Source organism: Cryptomeria japonica, chromosome 3 (assembly GCF_030272615.1).
Source record: "Cryptomeria japonica chromosome 3, Sugi_1.0, whole genome shotgun sequence".
NCBI lineage: Eukaryota > Viridiplantae > Streptophyta > Pinopsida > Cupressales > Cupressaceae > Cryptomeria > Cryptomeria japonica.
This window is the reverse complement of record NC_081407.1, coordinates 178,468,594-178,486,189: the sequence shown is the minus strand read 5'-3', so window position 1 is coordinate 178,486,189 and position 17,596 is coordinate 178,468,594. Positions and strand designations below refer to the sequence as shown.

General features: G+C 36.8%; 2 protein-coding genes across 2 annotated transcripts in view; both read left to right on the top strand.

Moving 5' to 3' along the window:
* LOC131037325 (methylmalonate-semialdehyde dehydrogenase [acylating], mitochondrial) overlaps positions 1 to 17,596 on the top strand; it is a 160,020-nt gene that overhangs the window by 45,172 nt on the left and 97,252 nt on the right. The gene's annotated exons all lie outside the window — the stretch shown is intronic.
* Positions 14,221 to 16,815, top strand: LOC131069510 (uncharacterized). The gene is made up of 3 exons (XM_058004977.2): positions 14,221 to 15,399; positions 15,515 to 16,213; positions 16,305 to 16,815. The coding sequence occupies exons 1-3, from the start codon at positions 14,257 to 14,259 to the stop codon at positions 16,683 to 16,685; spliced, it is 2,223 nt and encodes a 740-aa protein (XP_057860960.1). The 5' UTR covers positions 14,221 to 14,256; the 3' UTR covers positions 16,686 to 16,815.

Here is a 17,596-nt window from a genome sequence, read left to right as displayed (position 1 = left end):
ACATATTCTTAGCCATTTATTGTTTGGCTATTCAATTACAGTCAACTTCTGCTTGTGAAGAATCCCAGTCCTTTAGCCTTCCTCCAATCTGCTCCTTGTTTTGTCCCCTTAAAGGGGGTTGCCTAATCTCCTCCTTATCTTTGATGTTGTAGATTTGGTTATATTCCTTTCCCTACATCTCAAAACAGCCAATACCTGAAAACCACAACCGCTAGACCAGAGGTTAGATGCTAATGAAACATTTCTAATATTAGCAAATCTTGGGTAAAAAAATCTGAAACCTGTCCTGTTTGGATATCCTTGTCTTATTCGGCCTTGAAACTCACACATAAGAGTTAGCTTAACTGCATATTAAATAGATAATCCATAGATTTTCGAAGATTATATTTATGTGTAGCTATGCATTCCTGTATGTATTCTATCTTTGCAAATGATATGAACATAACCAGATATATCAAAGATGTATTACCTTCTAAAAGTCCATTTTTCCATCCCTTTCTTTTATCAGGATTTATAATCGTTCTATATAACTGTATCTTGCTACAGAACCATCTGATTATATTTATGTGTAGCTATGTATTCCTGTATATATTCTTTCTTTGTGTATGAAATGAACATAGCCACATAGATTAAAGACATGTTCCCTCCTATAAGTCCATTCTTCCATCCCTTTCTCTTGCCAAGATTATATAAATATATATGCATATCTATATTTATAATTATTCTATGTATATGTATCTTGAAGCAAAGAAAGAAAGACCAACAGATTATCTCCAGTAATAAGGTTCAACATATCCCTATTATATATATACAGAGAAACCCTAACTGAAAATACGAGCACTATACTATGAACATCCTTAGCCTATATTTTTCAGGGCTAACCGGTTCTGTGTTCACTGTGACTTTTTCTGCTGCCAAGTAGTCTTCAAACCAGCCCTATTTAAGGGGAGGTTTCACCTGCATTAAATAACACAGAAAATCCACACTTCTCTTGATCTCCTCTTGTCGAGCCCTGAATCTATCTCCCTCCCTGCGGATTAGAATGGGAAACCTGGGCACCGGCCTTGATTCCCATAACAGAATGTCATATTGCCGAGGTCGCGGGATTGTAAGATTAGCATCTATATTATAAAGCACCCTGTCCAGTTCCCCTAAGATGGATGACCTGAAAACATTTCTACACAAATTCCTCACAATGTCCTTGTTGTTTTCAAAATGCATGACTACTGCAAGAAACATTGCGGGTATATCGTTGTTTGCCCTTGTTTTGTCCTCATTACGAATGTAATCCTCCCCCAACACCTTTTGTACTATATGACGATTGCATGGGGAAAGAGAATTACTTGGTTTAGCCGGTTTTTGGAAATCTCTCCACAGAAAGCCATTTATCTTTTTTCACTTCTGAGCCTGATGATAGTATCCAATGTTTCTTGGGTTGCTAAGAAAAATGGTAAACACCAAATTTATATAACCAAGCATACTATAAATTGTGCAGGCAGATGTATCCATATATCTCTTCAATTCTACATTTCTTTAGTGTTTATTCCTTTCGGGTCTATCCATATTATCCTAAGACAATTATCCCATTATATCCAGGGTGTTGATTTGAGTATCGTTGATACCATCTGCCCCTAGATTAGCTAACGCATCGGCCAATGAATTCGCTTCTTTGAAGATATGGTTTATAGTATAGTCAGTGAAATTCTTTAATAATTCCAGGGCTGTATCTAGAATGCCTTTCAATTTCCAGTTTGGCATTCCTTTTGTTCTGAGTGCATTTATTATGATTGTTGAGTCACCTTCTATCTCCAATTTAGGTATTTTTAGTTTTTTGCATAAATTCAACCCTTCTATAAGGCCTAATAGCTCAGCAATATTATTGGTGTTCTGTCCTAGATGGATGGATTTTGATGCTAAACACTTTCCACTATCTGTATGTATTATACATCCTGCCCCTGCTGCTCCTGGATTTCCTCTAGAAGCTCCATCGAAGTTTAATTTGAACCACCCCTGTTTTGGGGTCTGCCATTTATAGTTTTTCCTTATCTCAACTTTGTTAGTTGCCTCTTTCCTGGTAAAGGGAGGGATCTTAATTCCATTCCATTGTTTTCTAATAAAGTTATCCCAATCTATGAACGTTTTGCCATTTAATGGTATGTTCATATTTTTGTTATTTGAAATTTTTGTTATAGGGGCTTCTATCTTTGTTATGAGTTTTTTTGCTAGCATCCCCACTTCATGGAATATTCTTCTATTTCTTTCTTTCCAAATCTCCCATATTACTATAGCTGGGCTACAAATCCATAGGTTGTGAAAAAGAATATTTTTCTTGATAATCGGCTAGTGAGTGAACCATATCATTAAGGATGAGCTTATCGCACTTGACCATCCGAGTTGTGCCATTAACTAATACCAGAATTTTTGTGTGTACTTACAGGTTGTAAAAATATGGTCACTTGTTTCCTCATCCTCCTTGCATAGGAAGCAGATTGAAGGTCCTTCATATCCCCTTCGTTTGAATTGTTCAGCCATAAGGACTTTTCCTTGTATAGCTGCCCAAGCAAAGAAGCTTGCTTTCGGAAGACAAAATTTGTCCCAACAAAGTTTATTTGGAATGTAGTCTTTATTCACTTTCGCTTCGCTATATAAGGCTCGGAAGCCATCTTTGCAGTTGTATTGTCCATCATTGGATCTTGACCAAATCAGTTTATCTTCCCCCTGCCTAAAGGTAATTAATCTGCTATTCAATATTTTCTGAATTTCCTGAAATTTATTTTCCGACATGTATGGTCTCATGTTTCTCCATTTCGATCCCATTGTTGAGTTTGGTTCAGGAATTATATAATCCTTTACATAAGTACCCCATATTTCCTTTATTTGAGATTTGATTTCTGAGGTATCTGTTAATTCGTCTAATGGAGGTTGATCCCCCCAAGAGTCTTCCCAAAACATGGCCGACTCCCCATTATGAATGTCCCAAACCAGATACTTAGTTATAAGTGGGCGACATTCCTTCACGAAGTTCCATATTCTGGATCCTTTAAGTATCTCTTTTTCCCTAAATTTTGTCTCCTTTTGATTGCTTGTTAGATACTTATTTCTAAGTATTCTGGCCCACTTCGCGTTATAAGATGTGTATGTCCTCCAGACTAACTTTGCCCCTAATGCTCGATTCTGCCATATGAGTTTCCTAATGCCTGTGCCCCCTGACATTTTTCTCTGCATACTTTGTCCCAAGATATTAGTTTTATTTTGTTTTTATCTTCTGTGCCCTGCCAGTAGAATTTCCTGATTATTTGGGATAAATTCTTATCTACTCCTACTGATAAAGGTATGAAGGATAATAGATGAATGGGCATTGCTGCTAGGACTGATTTAATCAGGGTTAATCTACCTGCTCCAGTCAACCATAGACTTTTCCAGGATGATAACTTTTTCCTAAGTTTTTCAGTGAGATGTTCCCATAGTTTGTTGGACCTTGTGCCTTTGTCTATGGGTATTCCTAAATATATACATGGCAATTGACCAATTTTGTATCCTAACCATTTAGCAATTTTGTTTTCTTCTTGTGTTGACATATTAAAGCAAAAAATTTCTGATTTCTCATCATTGATTAATTCTCCAGATGCCTTCCCATAGGATAGTAGAATTTTCTTTATTTCTTTGGCTTCTTGTAATTTTCCTTGTCCCAGTATCATTGTGTCATCTGCAAACTGTTGGTGTGTGCATGGTTCTACCCCTCTTGTTATTTGCACTCCTTGTATCTTTCCATCCTTTCTTGCTGTACTAAATGCTCTTCCTAAGGCTTCAGACATTATAATGAATAGAAAGGGTGACAATGGATCTCCCTGTCTTAAGCCCCTTGTTGCTTCAAAGAATCCTTCTAGTTTCCCATTTATTAATACTGAATACTTGGGGCTTGCTATACACTTATAGACCCAATTTATCCATTGTTTATTGAAACCAAAGGCTTTCATGCAACTACACAAGAAATACCAGTCCACTTTGTCATAAGCTTTCCTAATGTCGAGTTTTATTATCATGTTTGGTTGTCCCTGGGTTTGAATGGAATGAATAGCTTCCTGAACTATGATTATTCCATCTAAAATCGACCTGTTAGGAACAAAGCTTGTTTGTTCTTCTGAGATGATGGTTGGAAGAATCTTTTTTAGTCTGTTTGCCATGACTTTGGTAAGTAGTTTATATGTCATATTGCATAGAGAGATGGGCTTGAATTCTTCCCATTTTGTTGGATTTTCTTTCTTAGGGATTAATGCTAAGAAGGTGTTATTTATTTCTTTTAGGAAGTTCCCCGCATTTCTAGCTGATTCTAACGCATTTGATACTTCATTCCCTATAATATGCCAACATTTTTGGTAGAAACTTGCTGGGAATCCATCTGGACCAGGGGCCTTATCCCTTGAAAATTGTAGTAAAGCACTTTTTACTTCTTCCCTTGAGATTTTGACATTCAACATCTTGTTATCCTCTCTTGAGACTAGCTTGGGTATATTCTTTAGCAATTCTTGATTATTTGTAAGATTAGAATATTCCCAATTATTGAGTAAATTTTTGAAGTATTGGACTGCCTCTTCCGCAATCCTATTATGTTCTTTGATGTTTTGGCCTGCCTCATTAGTGATCTGTTTAATGCTGTTCGCCGCTCTCCTCAGTTTAACACTATTATGGAAAAACTTTGTGTTTCTGTCCCCATCCTTTAGCCATGTTTCTCTAGATTTTTGTTTCCAATATATCTCCTCCTTGGCCAAAATATCTTCATATTCCCTTAGCAATTTCCTCTCTGTTTCATATGAGTCTTGGTTCATTCCATGCTGCATTACTTCTGTATTCACTTTTTCCATTAACTCCTCTATTCTTAATTTTTCTTCAAAAATGTTCCTGGACCTTTCCTTATTCCAATTTAGCAATTTGTGTTTGATTTGTTTTAGCTTTGAGTTTAGGCAGAACATTTTGGATCCATGAAAATCCCCTTCAAACCACCACTTTTGCATGCTAGGGAAAAAATCCTCATGCTTAAACCACATGAATTCAAATTTGAATGGTCTTCCAGAAGTTCTTTTTTCTCCAATTAGTTCTAACAGGTACTGGATAATGATCCGAACTTGACCATGGCAGTACTGAAGCCTTCATCTCGGTTTTGAAGGAGATTAGGTCACCTTTGAAGAAGAGTCTGTCTAGTGTTTCAGTGATGTTGGAAAACCCAGTTCTCCTGTTATTCCATGTGTGTGTTCCTTTGTCTGTTTTGATTTCCAATAGGCAGTTGTTATTTACCCACTCTATAAAGTCTTTTTGAGGCTGCCTTAATGTCCTTATTCCCCCATGCTTGTCTGCTTGGTGCAGAATGGTGTTAAAATCTCCTCCTATGATATAATGCTGTGCCTTTTGATTTATTATGAAGTGTTCTATTTCTTGCCATACTATCTTCTTCTTATCTGAAGGTATTGGGCCATAGACATTCACGATTGTGAATTCCATATTCTTGTCTAGTATACTTATTTTGCCAGCCATCCAGTTTTGCCTTTTTTCATAGCATGTGAAGTCTATAGTTTTCTTCTTCCATAGTACTGCCAGCCCCCCTGATGCTCCCTCTGATTCTACTGTTTCTATCTGCCATTGGTTGAGGTTATGGCAGAACTTGGCCATGTCCTCTTTTTTCAGTTTGGTTTCTTGCATCATGACTATATCCATATCTGTTTTTCTTAAGCTGCGCTTTACTAAGCGCTTTTTATTAGGGGCTCCTAGGCCCCTTACATTCCATGTCAGTACCTTTATTCCATCCTGGGGGATGGTGGTTTCCTTTCCTGACCAAAGAGGGTTGTTATTTTGGTCTGTCCCTCTGCTTCCCCGTCCCTTTTCATTTTGTCTAAAAAAGACTTCCTACCTCTCCTGTTGCGGTTATACTTACCACAGTCCGGGTTACCTTTGTTCCCTTCTATCTGGAGAATGCCCCTATTGAGCCTGTCTTCCATATTAGCATTATCCTCCATACCCCTTCCTTCCTCTTCTATGTTAAGCAGTTCCTTAATTATGAAGTTTCTTTCCTCTTCTTCATTCATTCCTTTCACTACAGGGGATAGATTGTCCATGTCCTGTGTCTCAGGAACCATCTCCTCCTGATCAATCAAATTTCCATCTTCTTGAGGGTTAGCAACAGTCTGCTCACCACCTTTAATAGGTTTAGTGATTCTTGTTGACCTTCCATCCCGTCCTTCATTATAATTTTCTTCTACTAATTCCTTTGCAAAATTTTCCATTATACTGTTTATAGCGTTATCTAATTCCTTCTGGATCCTTTCCTTACTCCCATCCTCAGGGTTTTTCATGATGATTTTTGCGTTGTCTGGACTATTGCCATTGTGGATATTGGCAATTGATCCTTGTTTTTTCCCCTTTTCAACTTCTGAAATGGTGAAACCACCAATGTCTTTGTTAAACTGAATTTTAATCCTGTTATCCTGTTTTTGTTTTGTTGTTATTCCTGGTTTGGGGTTTTTGACTTCTAGGGTTTATATTGCCGTAGCAGTATAAATCCTCAGAAACCTCCCCAGAGAACCATTCAGGGGTTATGTTATACATGCCGTCAACTGTGTTGATGGATAAATTTTTTAATTTCTTAATGTTCTTACTTCTATTAAAATTTTGATGTCAGATCTGCCCGACCAATTCCTCTCAAGGCTAATAAATTTGCCTAATTTATTTCCAATGTCCATAAGAATTTTAACATGCATTAACTCTACAGGGAGACTGCGTATCAATATCCATTTCGATGATGTGTTGAAAGCATATTTATTTTCATCAAATTTAGGTCTCCAGTCTAAGAATTTGGAGTTTAACCCTTTGTAAAATACAGAATCTCCAATCAATAATCTAGATTTTAGCGATTCATTATAACATTCAATATAGATAAAATTGTTACCTAGGGTTGTAATACTTACCTGGCCGCGAAACTCGTTCCTCCACCAATTTGCTATCTCTGTTGGGGTTTGACCAGTGCCTTCCCATTTCGCGAATAGCCCATGCTTCACACAATAATTTCTTAACTCCGTGGCGGCATCCGGAGCCGAGATATTAATATGCTCTGCATTCGGGTTTCCAGTTTTTGGCACTTCCTTTCTGTTTACGGGTTTTACCATTGATTTTCTTATTTCCCGTTCTGTACATTTGCTTTGTTTATACTGTGCAGACTCCTTGACCCTGGCAGGTTTTAATAAACCCTTCACAAAAGATGGTCGCAATTCATGGTGCTTGCTATTTATCTGCAACCCCACATTTGGTTTCGACCCCAATGGGATCCTGTTTGCTTCTGTGGCGAAAGGTGGAATTTGCGAAGTAATGGGCATTACCCAGATATGAGCTATATCTTGGGATGCCCTAGCCCTTCTTTCTGCTCTCATGTCGCGTCTGCTTTTCACCACCTGCCATTGACTTTCTTGCAAAGGGGGAGCCCTGCCAGACGTTGATGGAGCTCCTTCTCTACCCATGCTATTTCCCTTACTCCGAAAATTCATTTGTTCGAGTTGGTGGGAATATTAATTTTAGTTTCTTATTATAAAACTTTCTATTTTGTATTTCTTTGTAATTCTTTATAATGATCTTCATGATCATTCGTAAATACAACAATAATTTTTTACCAATTATGTCCCCATAATATTATTTAGCGTTTAGCTTTTTAGTAGTTCACTTTAAACGACTTGTTCTTAATTTAGAACGTCGTTCTTGTAATCTCTTTATATACGCTTGTATATTGTTGAATAGATTATCCGATTATTGAATCATTCATTCAATTTATTTTTCATGGTATCAGAGCGGGTCGATGGGATTCTTTAAAGTTTGGTGAATTTTTTAATAAAAATTCATGGCCTTCTTTTTGGAATATTTTCCAGATTTTTTTTAATTGTTTTTTTTATAAAAAACGATTTTTCTTTTTTGAAGGCTTTTTGAGGGTTTCTGGTTCGTGGGCGAATTTCTTTGTGCTGGGCAGCAGTTCATGTTTTTTTTAGGGTTCTGGAGATTTTCGGGCTTGCAACCTTGAGGTTTTTTTTTTGCAAATTGAAAATTTTCTTAGGGTTTTTGCAATTTTCGACTAGGGTTTTGACCCTTTAGTTCAAGTCAAAATTTTATTCTAGTTGCAGATTCTTGGTGGGTTTTTCGAGACCTCAACTGGGTTGTCATCATATTTTTTTGGGTGCATCATTTTCTGTGCCTTGATTTTTGAGCCGTCAGATTTGCATTCTGATTTTAGATTCTTGGTGGGTTTTTCTAGAGCTTTTTAGGGTTGGTCTCAGATTTTTCTGGGTGCCTCATTTTCTATGCCTCGAATTTTGTGCCAGTGAATTTGCATTGGAATTTAAAAACAGTCAGCGATTTCTGCTAATTCTGTGGACGTTGGGAATTTTGGTGTCTTCTAGGTACTGTTTATGTTGTACATCCGACCTAGGGTTTCTGCCCCTATTTTTTTTGCCTTTTTTTTGGAAAAAAATCATCAATATTTTTCTAGTTCTTTTACAAAAAAACCAAAGGTATTTTTTTATTTTCTGCAAATTATTATTTTTTTTATGATTATTTTCAAGAAAAATTTCAGGTTTTAAACTTGCAGAAAATTTTCATTTCTGGGTTTCTTCGAAACCTCTAAATTTGCACCTTGGGATTTGTGGCAGAATTCTCCTGCAAAGGTTTTAGTTTTTTCAGCAGCTGCTTCTATTCTGTTTCCATAATGGCATCTTTGAGCAGCATCATGTTGGAACACAGACAAAAGTTCAACAACTGCCACAACACCTAGAAACAGTGCATGTTCACATATCTGAATATTGTTGCCTTGATCAGATTGATTTAGGCCAGACCTCATCCTACAGGTCCCAGGGTTTTCACATTTTTTTTCCTCAAAAATTGTTCACAGGGTTTATAATTTTTTCCTTAAAAATTATTATCTATCATTTGCAAAGCTTGCGTGGGTTTTTTGATTTTTCCCCATAAAAATCATGGGAGGGTTTTGCTTGATTTTGTTCTTAAAAATCAGGGTTTTACCACGTGATGTTGTCTGGTGTTTTCCTGCATGATGTCTAATGTTTTACCGCGTGATGTTTGGTGTCTTACCACGTGGTGTTTTGGGTCTTGCCATGCAAAGTTTTAGGGTTTTGTTCGATTTTTTCCCCAAAAATCGTTTCAGGGGTTTTTACCATTTTTTTCCACAAAAATGATGATTTGTATCTTCAGTTTTGGAGGGTTTGTCGATTTTTTCTCAAAATCATGGTTTCAGGTTTCAGTTTGGTTACCCAATGTCAGGTTGGATGGATTCTGGTATTCTTGGTCATTAACACTTTTCAGATCTAGGGAGGGTCTCCACCGCAACAGAGTGTTCTTTTCGTTTGTGATCAAAAGACTTGCAGTGTCTTCTGTAGGGTAGTTAGTAGATAGAATGCCTATTAAGGGAGGGTATTAGAATATTCAATTATATTTTAGTCACCTATATTTAGTTCCTTGTTTAATGGTCATTTAGCTTTTAAGTTTTATTTAGCATTTAGCCTTTTCTTTTTAGTTAATTAGCTTTCAAGCTTTATTTAGTGTTTAGCTTTTTAGTAGTTCACTTTAAACGACTTGTTCTTAATTTAGAATGTCGTCCTTGTAATCTCTTTATATATGCTTGTATATTGTTGAATAGATTATCCGATTATTGAATCATTCATTCAATTTATTTTTCAATTACTAATGTTGACATACACATCAAGGGTCAGGATATTTGAGTGGTTTCAATTGATTGGAGGTCATTTCATTAAAGAGCAAGGATTCAAGTTGCAGCAGATCACATGATTGATGTTGGAATTGAGACATGAAGTTAACGGCAATGAATCAGTTAAGAGCAGTGAATATATCATGACGTGTAGCTATTAATAGTTAATACAAAGACCAGCAATTACATGCTAAAGAAGTGCCCAAGTTAAGATAAATGAATGTGATTAACTGCCCGTGTTTAAAGGTAGTGATTAATAAGTTATAGAGGAGTGATTACCAAATCCTATTAAAGACAGCAATAAAGAATGTAAAGCAAGCCAATAACAATTGTTCATGAAGAGCAATTAGGAAAGAATAAGCATGTGATCTGTTTCAAGAAGAGACACAACCATTCAATCCAAAAGATATAAGTGAACTATCAAACCTCAAGTTAGATCCATCATCAAATCATTCTCTTATTTATTTATTTATCCATATCTGGAATCGCTCGGCAAGAGTAATGCCTTGTTGGCATAGAGACGGTAGCATGCAGCTAAATATTGTAATCAGACATAGCCCAAAATTTGCATACTTTGAAAGGCGTATCTGAAACAGCAAACTACGACTTCGCTATAAGTGATTAAGAGGAGACATAAAGCATAATCAGATCGCCATATCTGGAACAGTTTAAGTGGCTGAGAGAGAAGACTTACAGCATATTAACATTGCCTCATCAGAAACGGCTATAAGCCTTTGAGAAGTCACTTTCAGCATAATCAACATTGTCATATCAGGGATAGCTAAGGTGCAGATCAGAGCCTGTCAAGAGATCAGCATTTTTCTATTGCAGACTTGAATATCAAAGAGATCGCATCATTCTTGAGTAACATATATTGATTAAGATTTCAAGTAATTTAACATCTAATATTTAAGATGGCCATAAAATAAGCGGTATCAATTGAATAATCATTATTAAGTAGTATCAAGTACTATCAATCTAAGTGTTTTAGGATTTTGATTGGAAAGAAGTCTCTTGCAATTGATTTACAAGTCAATTATTCCCTTATTCCTAAAGTAATAACATAAGGAGACATTACACCTTTGCACATGAAATGTTATTTATTTCAAAAAGGTCATTTTTGAGGGATAAGGAATTATTATAATTTTTAATTTGCGAATTCCCTCCAAAAAAGCTATAAAAGGAGGTGTTGGGGCTCATTTGTGCATATGCTAAGGATTTGATATCGTTATGCTGTCTAATTGAACTTGCGAGTTCTTTCTGAATCTTTTGAGGACAAAAACCCTCTTTATATTTCTAGTTTTGGATTTGAGTGATAATCCGTAGCTAGATTGGAGTGATCTTTATTTTAGAGATCGCCATTGTGCAGATTGAAGTTTTCAGTTTAGGGTTTTCAACTATGAAGGGTTTTGTGTTTTTTAATGTGTTTTGAGTTGCATGTTTCAGGGTGTGTTTGCAAATCAAATATCAGAGTTTGAAAGTGTTTTTATTGAGGTGAGTTGGTGTTACTCTTGTTGCCCGTACCCTCTTGCCTGGCCATACCATACATTGTTGGTGACTTATGTTGGTATATTTTCTCAGTTGGTTATCAATATCTGCTATTTAGATTGCCATTCTTCCTAATTTTGCAAGCTGTACAGTTTTAAAAGGGGATTTTGTAGTTATAAGGAAGTCTTACCATGTGGCGGGCTCTTTGTAAGGGTGGCATGTTGTAATATCCCTTGCTATAATCTGCCCTTAACTTGCTGATTTATGACTCAAAGAATATCGTCAAACACTTGGCATGAATCCTCTAATTTGCTGTTATTTGTTTCAGTCTGATTTTGCTTGCTTGAAATGGTTTCAAATGATGTTTAAGTGCTTGCAAATTAATACCATAATGTCCAAGCAAAGAACTATAAGCAAATGCAACTACTTTTGGTCTTTTCATATGCATATATATGAATTGTACATTTAAAAGTGCATCTACAGTCATCTGTCATTTTCACAAACATTTGGCATGCATACTAAGAACACTCTATTGATCAAAGTGCTGATACGAAACTCCCAGCTTAAACTCTTTTATTGAAATGCAATACTTAAGCATGAACTTGCCAAGATTCTTGCCTGCAATGAAGTATAGATATAATATCAAATCTGTTATCAAAAGACTACCATAGCAGCATAATGTTCAAATATGAGAACCTGGAAATGATGGCAGCCTGCTTGATGGTTCGATTTCTCTTTGATGTCCTTGCTCTTGACTCCAATGATGAGGTGTCTGGACTTCCAACCTCCCAGCAATGCTCCTTGAATTTATTTAGAATTTTTGGTGGCCTCCAATGCCAAATTTGCCCTCCTTGAGTGAGGCCGTCCCTGCCCTAGGTCTGCAACTTGTATAATAAATAATAACATCCTTCTTGCTGCTCCCAAACAGACGTTAAATCAATTGCCTACTCAAATAGATATGATTCCACAAACTCTCTCAAACTTCTGGATGAATAATGCACTTAAACCCTCTGATAGTTTCACCAATTTGCAAAATCTTGACCTTTGAGTGAAGCCAACTGATAAGCAACTTCAGATGAATATTTTACAACCTCAAATTGCTGTTACAATGAAGTAGCTACGCACTCCAATGCCAAAAAACTCTGAAATCTTGCAGAAACCCGTGGTCTCTCGAAATCCCAATGCTCTCCAAATCAAGTTGAAAGAAAACCAATAACATAATGAGTTCGATTTCTCTTGCAAGGCCTTATATCCCCTCATGAAGTTCGATTTCCTCTAAAAAGCATTTTTGAATAACATTTAAACTTAGGAAATCCTTTTGATTTCTCATTAATATTGGACCCCATATTTAATTGTAATAATGACCCCCTTTTGATGATGACTTGACCCTCAAGTATTAAGCTAAGTTATAACTTAATAATATAACCTTTTAATTAATAATTATCACTTAGGCCAATTAGATATTAATAACTCCCCAAGTACTGATTATTTTGCTATGCCGTCTGAAATGGGAGTCAACACTGCTAATCACCATGTGACCAGATCCCCTGCTAAAAATAGAAAGGGTCCTTCTTGATCAACCTCTGACTTACTATAAATAGTAAGTATAGCAAATGAAGTCCAAATGAAGCCAAACGAAAGCCAAAATGAAACATACTGAATTCTGGAGAAGACAAGAACCTCTATTGACCAAGTCTCTGCTTCAGAAGACCCTCTATCCACACTCATTAGCCTACGAGGGTCAAAATGATAGGCTAATCTACCTGACACTCATGTCTAGCTAGAAGGGGATATCGCACGTGTGAGTTCCAGACCTAGGTGCTGCCCTTTTTATTGGTTTCCTTTGCTGATTGGTAGCACTATGAACTTAGTCGAAAATTTCAAAAGTTAATGAGGTGGGGAAATGTCTGAACGTTAATGTTTTCTGTTATTCCTTGCTGCTGTACCGGCTGTATTAACATTCAGACCTGTGTGAATCTTTTTATATATATCAGATTGATATGTCTATCATTAATTCACTAAGTTACCGGTACTTCAGGTTTTGCCCCCGAATCCGGATACGATACGTATCGGATTCGGATTCGCCTCGGAATCCCTGTGGATTCGGACAGGGTACTGATTTTTGCCTCCTGAAACGCATCCGTTTTTGGAGTCCCGATTCCAGACGCATCCGGTGTAGACGTGGCGATTCCATAAGGTTTTTTTGACGAATCCGCATCGGACACAAATTTCGAGGGTTTTTTTACGGGTCGAATCATGTCTTTTCACGTTTTAAACCTAAAGCAAAGCTAAAATTAAAAAACGCGAAATCATTATTCCACGCGAAACAGTGAGAGGAAAATCGAAAAATGCAGGTTTGAGAGGAGGCGCGACGACAGAGGTGAGAGGAGGCGCTAGGGCAGGAGGCGCAACGGAGGCGCGACGGCACAGAGGCTTCGACGGAGGCGCTAGGGCAGGAGGCGCAACGGAGGCGCGACGCCACAAAGGCACGACGGAGGCACGAGGACGGCACAGAGAGGCGAGACGGGAGGTGCCAGGCAGGAGGGCGACGGCCGACAACCAGAGCAGGTTTTAAATTTTAAATTTTTTTTAAGTTTGTTAAAATAATGATCATAGTTTGTTAAAAAATTAAATTTTATTATAGTTTTTAAAAAAATTTATTAGTTTGTAAAATTTTATTATAGTTTTTAAAAAAATTTATTAGTTTGTAAAATTTTATTATAGTTTATTTAATAATTTATATAAAATTTAAAAATTAAATTTAATAATTTATTTAAAATGAAAGTAATTAAATTTTAATTTTTAATTACACAAATTATTATAAACTATAGTTTGTTTAATAAACTATTAAACAAACTATAGTCTATAATAATTTGTGTAATTAAAAATTAAAATTTAATTACTTTCATTTTAAATAAATTATTAAATTTAATTTTATATATTTAACATTTAGAATCTATTGTTTACTATTAATTTATTAAATATTAATAATTATTTTTTAATTTGTTGTAGAAATCATAATGGCAACGACTACTAGCTCTACTCCTCAACGGACTTTCAAAACTGACCCAAATTCACCTTTATGGAAATATGTCAAAATAATAGACCAAGTAAAAGGTGGTGGAACATTTTTATGGATATGCAACTTCTGTAGTACGAAAAAAACTAGCTCCTACAGTCGTGTCAAAGCCCATTTTTGTGCCATTCCCCAACAAGGAATCAAACCATGTCTAGGAAAGAATGGAAATGGGATGTCACCTCAAGAAATAGCAGGATATATTAGAGAGCAAGAGGAAGCAGATGCAAGAGTTGGTCGTGCCTCAAACCATCCTTTGTTGACAGGAAGAGGAAGTAAATCAAAGAGGCCCCCTACTTCTCCATCTTATAGCGATTTTCCTGATATCGTGGTAGAGAGCCACCCATTCTTGGACCCAATTAGTGAAGAACCTGTTATTGTGAAGAGAAGCAAGGGACCATTAGAGAGAGCATTTAAGAATGATGCTAGAGAGATTGCAGATCAATCCGTTGGAAGATGTCTATATGCAAACGGTTTGTCATTTAATGTGGTACGATCACCATATTGGCAGGATATGTTGAAAAAGGTAAATGAGGCTCCACAAGGGTACACAGGGCCAGGTTATGAGAAGGTGCGTAGCACCTTACTAGCAAAGGAGGTAAAAAACATAGACAATGCATTGGCTCCCATTAGAAATTCATGGAAACAAACAGGGGTGTCCATCATTTCAGATGGATGGAAGGATACCAAAAATCGGCCATTAATTAATGTAATTGCAGTGTGCCCTAAAGGGGCAATGTTTCTGAAAGCTGTGGATTGTGAGGGACAGATGAAGGATGCACAATTTATTGCTAACATCCTTATACAATGCATTCAGGATGTGGGACCTCAAAATGTTGTCCAAGTAATAACGGACAATGCAAAGAATTGTAGAGCTGCAGGTATGTTGATTGAGACACGGTTTGAACACATATTTTGGACACCTTGTGCTGTCCACTCTCTCAACCTCATGCTACAAAAGATAGGCAGGAAAATAGATTGGATCAAACAAATTTATGTTGAGGCTGAAGAGATCCAAATGTTCATCACAAACCATAACATGTCACAGGCCATTTTCAGATCATTTTCACAGTTGGAGTTGCTAAAGGTAATTGAAACACTTCAATTTTTAAAATCTACATTTCACTTTGATGGTTACTTAAATTTTTTTTTTTTATCATGTCTTCTTTGTATTCTAATTTTTATTTTTAATTTTTGAATAGGTTGCCGAGACCCGATTTGCATCCAACACAATCGTCTTGAGGCGACTTGTGAAGGTGCGACAGCCACTTGCTAGCATGGTAATTAGTCAAAGTTGGTCCCTATGGAGGCAATCCAATACTGAAAGGGCAGCAAATGTAAAGCGCATGATCCTAGATGACACTTGGTGGGATCGAGTGGAATATCTTTTGAGTTTCACTGAGCCCATCATGAGTATGATCCGTTATACTGACATGGATCACCCATGTTTGGGAGAGGTATATGATGGCATTGACTCGATGATTGAGAAAATGAAAGCCATCATCAATGCAAAAGAGCAAGATCCCGAAGAAACTTTCTTCAAAGAGGTTCAATCAATTTGTGTTGAGCGGTGGAACAAAATGACCACCCCACTACATCTTCTTGCATTTGCATTGACTCCCAAATTTTATAGTGATGAAATGCTTGCTAAGCCATCAAGGGTACCACCATATAGAGATTCAGAAGTCAGTGAAGGGTGTAGGACAGCACTTACTAAACTCTTCCCAGATTCTGAAATGGAGGATTTAATGACAAGTGAGTTTGCTGATTTTGTAGCCTCCAATGGTCAAAGTGTTTCCGCTCTCCGTGACAAGTATAAAAAGGATTCTCATGCTTGGTGGTACCTCAATGGCCATACATCACCAAACCTTCAAACTCTTGCAATCAAAGTTTTATCGCAAGTAAGTTTCATAATTTTTATTGCTCTCTAAATTTAGATTTTTTACTATTTTATAATTGTCACCCTCTCACTTTGTGTCAATTATTCAATAGGTTGCTAGTTCCTCTTCATCTGAGCGAAATTGGAGCACATACTCCTTTATCCACTCAGTGAAACGCAACCGACTGGCAGCAAGTAAGGCAGAAGAGCTCGTTTATGTGCATTCAAACTTGCGCCTTCTTACTCATAAACAAAATGAGTATAAGGATGGGAGCACAAAGTTTTGGGATGTAGATCCAGAGCGAACTGATTTGGATTTTTCAGCTGCCACACAATCTTTACTTTCTGGGGAGTCTGATAGCCAATGTGCTGCTAGTGCAAGTGGCAGTGAGGCTGCATGTGGTTCCAGTACTCTACCTACATCATCTAATGTCAATGATGATGTTGATCTTGATCTTCCTAGTGACCCATATGATGCTATTGCTGATTATTAGTTGTGTCATTTTATTGTTGAACGGTTGAGCCAGTGAACAATGAATTCGATATCTATCATAACATTCAAAGTTTGTAATTTTGTTATAGACTTATAGTTATATCAATATGAATCATATATGATAGTTCCAAGTTTTGTTTAGCATATGGATGATATGTGGGATTCTAAATTTAATTTTTGTTTCTACTTATTAGAGTGTATATATGTATATATTTATGATTTTTACCTTTTTTTGTACGGACGTACCCATACGTACCCAGGCCCCCCCTAAAAAAAATGCCGTACCAGCGTACCGTACCCACGTACCCGTACCCGTACCCGTACCCGTACCGGCAACTTAGTTAATTCATGTTTGTCACATATTTTGAGGGGAATTTAGAGTGAATCCGGTGAAGTTGCAGCTTGAGGGTTTATTGAATGGAGTAATGATGAATTTCTTGAGGATTGTACCTGCTTTATGTGAGTATTACAGGCCTGCACCTTGCTGATCAGAGTTACTAGTCTGATATTCTTCCTTTCCAGTGTTATTCGGAGAAGTTTTGGGCATGTTTGATGAGATATTAATGTCTATATAGTATATTCATAATGGGTATGCTGGACATGTGTTGGTGAGCTTTCTGGGTTGATGCCCTCTCTGTCCTGTCTATTACAGTGTGCTTTCAGTCATTTACAAACCTGCAATCAGCCTTCCAGTCATCCATTAAGGAATCTTTTTTGTTATTTGGAGTTGGGTGGGAGTGATTTTGGTATTGGGCATTGCTCTGGGGTGTTTCAGCAGTGTTTTATCTCATATTAGCACTGTAATCCTCATCAACACTTTATAACGACAAATATATCATTGTTTATATGTTTATGTGGAGCTTACATATTGTAAAAATAAAAAAATTGAGGTTGGTTATTACAATACCACCA